The sequence below is a fragment of the Otolemur garnettii genome, unplaced genomic scaffold, assembly GCF_000181295.1.
Source record: "Otolemur garnettii isolate 467f Iridium unplaced genomic scaffold, OtoGar3 scaffold00264, whole genome shotgun sequence".
Taxonomy (NCBI): Eukaryota; Metazoa; Chordata; class Mammalia; order Primates; family Galagidae; genus Otolemur; species Otolemur garnettii.
The window spans coordinates 707,704-711,850 of NW_003852659.1; the positions used below are offsets into that span (position 1 = coordinate 707,704).

General features: G+C 51.7%; 1 protein-coding gene across 1 annotated transcript in view; it reads left to right on the forward strand.

The window, feature by feature from the left end:
• The window catches only part of TNNT1 (troponin T1, slow skeletal type), a 10,786-nt gene extending 8,315 nt beyond the window's left edge, over positions 1-2,471 (forward strand). Inside the window, exons 9-13 of the mRNA XM_003802913.3 lie at positions 385-498; positions 777-886; positions 1,272-1,362; positions 1,482-1,522; positions 2,337-2,471. Of these exons, the coding sequence (XP_003802961.1) occupies positions 385-498; positions 777-886; positions 1,272-1,362; positions 1,482-1,522; positions 2,337-2,382 (402 nt within the window). The 3' untranslated portion in view covers positions 2,383-2,471. The remainder of the gene's footprint in view (positions 1-384; positions 499-776; positions 887-1,271; positions 1,363-1,481; positions 1,523-2,336) is intronic.
• Positions 2,472-4,147: the final 1,676 nt, after the last annotated feature.

Genomic DNA, 4,147 nt, shown 5'->3' on the forward strand with positions numbered 1-4,147 from the left:
AAAAAAAAAAAAAAAAAAAGGAGACCAAGGCTCAGAGAGGTTAAGTATAGCAAGGGCAGCAGTTACACAGCAAGGTTCACCATTGGCTGTTCAGGCTGGGTGTGGGGGATGCAGAAAAAGCAAGCATTTTCCCTCTCCCTCTTCATTTTAATTTTTGTTGAGAGAGTGGAAGAGACTCAAGGGTGGTCACATAGGCAGGCCTGGAGGGGCCAGGAGGGAAGCTCCTGCATCTCTGCCAGTTCTAATATTCCCCTTGTCCTTCAGGCACTGGAGTAATGGATCCTCGAGCCTCAGCTTCACTCAGAGAAGTGAGCTCCCTCCTTCCCATCCCTGCTCCCTGGGTTCTGGGGAGAGCATATGGGGCTAACCCCTTTCTATCCACAGGAGGAGAAGATGAGGAAGGAAGAGGAAGAGGCCAAGAAGCGGGCAGAGGATGATGCCAAAAAGAAGAAGGTTCTGTCCAACATGGGGGCCCATTTTGGAGGTTATCTGGTCAAGGTGAGTTCAGCATACAGGAACCAGAGGTCTAAATCTGGTTTCAGATGGAGGAGAGGAGTATGAATTTCTGGGTCTGGGGGACGAGGGGCTGGGGAAGGGACCCCTAGGCCTGGAGGAGGAAGGGCTGGGGACAGGACCCCTGGGTCTGGGGACAAAAATCCTTGGTCTGAGGGAAGAGGGGTTGAGGCTGGATCCCTGGGTCTGAAGGAGGAGAGGATCTGACCCACCTCTCGGGGGATCTGAACCCCAGCTCAAGGTGCCCCCTCCCTAACCCTCAGGCAGAACAGAAACGTGGTAAACGGCAGACAGGGCGGGAGATGAAACTTCGAATCTTGTCTGAGCGCAAGAAGCCTCTGGAAATCGACTACATGGGGGAGGAACAGCTTCGGTAGGTTCTGTGGGGGCCTCAGGGCTGGAGGGGCCTGGGTCTGAGGCAGAGGCAGAGGGATAAGAACCCTGCCCAAACCCAGGTGGGAAGATCTTCTGGGGTCTGAGCCCTGCTGCTGTGTGACTTTGGGCAAACAGCTCACCCTCTCTGGGCCCTACTGCCTTCCTTCTCTGTGAAAGATGTCACTGATAGAGAGTCCACTTTTGGTGGCTGTGTGGCCTGTAGAATCTGGCAGGTGACATGGAGAACAGAGCCAGACAAGCCAGCCCCCCCATTTTAGGAGATTTCATTAACTTAGCGATGCACCATAGGAGCTCAGTGAAGTCAGATGTGCTGGGCTGAGGCTCCGCCTGGCTCCCTGCATCATGACCCACTGCCCCACCAGGCAGAAGGCCGAGGAGCTGTCAGACTGGATCCACCAACTGGAGTCCGAGAAGTTTGACTTGATGGCAAAGCTGAAGCAGCAGAAATATGAGGTGGGTTCGGCCTCTACAGGGGGCCCCAAGCCAGGTCAGGCCAGCGGGGGAGGGCGGGGCAGGGCAGGGGTAGTCGGCCCCCCCATTGCCTGTCTCAGCATCTCCCTCCTACTCTGCAGATCAACGTGCTGTACAACCGCATCAGCCACGCCCAGAAGTTGTGAGTGTGACTTGCTTCCCCCCACAATGCAGTCTCTTAGGGGTTTTCTCCTTCCCTCTGTGGGTGCCTATCCCTGGCCCTCACTGGGTATCTGCCCCTTTCCCTGTCTCTGTCCTTCGTTCTCTGAGACACTTCTTCCTTGTCCTCCTCTCTGTTCTTGGCGTCCCAGGTCTCACTCAGTCCTTTTGTGTCCCTCTAAACCCGGATCCTTGAGGAGGTGAGGGGAGGGCAGTCTTGTCCTCCCAGAGGACCTTGGGCAATGTCTGCAGACACTTAGTTGTCAAAACTGGACAGGGGGCTACAGGCATCTGAAATGTAGAGGCAGGGGAAGCTGCTCAACACCCTCCAATGCACAGGACAGGGCCCCACACAGCAAAGAATGATCTAGTTCCAAATATCTATCCAGCTGAGGTTGGGACCGTCTCCTTTTAGTCTCTCTGTTTCTCCCTCTTGCTCTTACTCTCTGGCTCTGCTCTCTTTCTCTCTCGTTGTCTCTCTTTTACCCCAGCCTCCTCTGGACCCTCTTGCACATTACTCACCCTCAGATCCCCCAACTTTTCTTCCCCACCACCCTGGCCCTTTACTCATAAATGTTCATCAGCACCTGCCTGAGCATCCTGAGCTCCCTCATGTCAAGGAGGCCTTTAACCAGCCTCAATTGTTAAATCTGAATGAGATGCCAGTTGAATGCCTTCACCCAAAACTTTCTTTGGGCAGGGAGGGCTAATATTTTGGGGGTGGACTTCCTGAGTTGGGAGTTCAAGGGTTGGAAGGGCCACTCCTTCCTCATACCACATTCTTTCTTCTCCTACAGCCGAAAGGGGGCAGGGAAGGGCCGAGTTGGAGGCCGCTGGAAGTGAGCCTGACAGGGCAGTGGCCCACCTTGAGGCACCTTGGACTGTTTGTTCTATCTGAAGGCTTGAAATAAATGCTCCTTCCTGCAGATACCTGCTGAGTTCTTTGATGTTATTATTTATTTATTTATTTACTCGAGACAGAGTCTTACTATATCACCCTCAGTAGAGTGCTGTGGCAAAACAGCTCATAGCAACCTCAAACTTTTGGGCTTAAGCGATTCTCTTGCTTCAGCCTCCCAAAGTAGCTGTGACTACAGGTGCCTGCCACAAGGCCCAGCTATTTTTTGGTTGTAGTTGTCATTGCTGTTTAGCAGACCTGGGCTGGGTTTGAACCCGCCAGCTCCAGTGTATGTGGATGGTATCCTAGCCGCTGAGCTATAGGCACTGAGCCAGATGTTATTATTGTTGATATGCTTCTGGCCTCTCACAGTTGATTGACAACCAAGGAGCTGTTGCTTGGTGATAATAAATCATTCAGAGTCACATCAACAGTCACTAAAATGGGCCAGGTGCAATGGCTCATGCCTATAATCCTAGCACTCTGGGAGGCCTGGGGGGTTGGGGGGAATCCCTTGAGCTCAAGCCTTTGAACCCAGCCTGAGCAAGAGCATGACCCCATCTATATTAAAAAAATAGAAAAACTAGCCGGGCATTGTGGCAGGCTCCTGTAGTCCTAGTTACTCAGGAGGCTGAGGCAGGAGGATCTCTTGAGCCCAAGAGTTTGAAGTTGCTGTGAGCTAGGCTGATGCCATGGCACTCTAGCCTGGGGACAGAGTGAGATTCTGTCACCAAAACAAAACAAAACATAAACCATCACTAAAATGATACGTCAAGTTGAAGCTTCACACACTGCTGTGGGAATGTAAAATGGTGCAGCCTGTTTGGAAAACAGTCTGGCAGTTCCTCAAAAAGTGAAATAGAATTACCATCTGACCCAGGCATTTCACTCCTAGGTACACGCCCAGGAGAACCAAAAACATGTGTTCATACAAAAACTTGACATAGGCTGGGCAGGGTGTCTCACTTCTGTGGGAAACCACGGTAGGCGGGTTTTTTGAGCTCAGGAGTTTGAGACTAGCCTGAGCAAGAGTGAGACCATGTTTCAACTTAAAATAGAAAAGTCAGCCAGGTGTTATGGTGGGCGCCCATAGTCTCAGCTACTTGGGAGGCTGAGGCAGGCGATCTCTTAAGCCCAGGAGTTTGGGGTTGTAAGCTAGGCTGACACCATAACATCCTAGCTTGGGGCAACAGTGAGTTTCAAAAACAAATTGAGGCTTCTTTTGCCTTTCTGTTCTGCTTTCATCTACAAGATCACTTTATGGGCACAATAGGATTTCTGGAGCTCTAGCCATCATATCCACTTTCTAGGAAGAATGATGGCAGAAGGAGTGATCAGAAATGTCCCCTTAGCTGAATCATCCTTCTTTTTTTTTTTTTTTTTTTTTTTTTTTGAGACAGAGCCTCAAGCTGTCCCCCTGGGCAGAGTGCCGTGGCATCACAGCTCACAGCAACCTCCAACTCCTGGGCTCAAGCGAGTCTCTTGCCTCCGCCTCCCAAGTAGCTGGGACCACAGGCACCCGCCACAACGCCCGGCTATTTTTTGGTTGCAGCCGTCATTGTTGTTTGGCGGGTCCAGGCTGGGGATTCGAACCCGCCACCTTAGGTGTACATGGCTGGCGCCTTAGCCGGTTGAGCTATAGGAGCCGAGCCGAATCATCCTTCTTTATTAAGCCCTTCTGGAAGCTTGCTCAGCAATGTTCAGTTACAT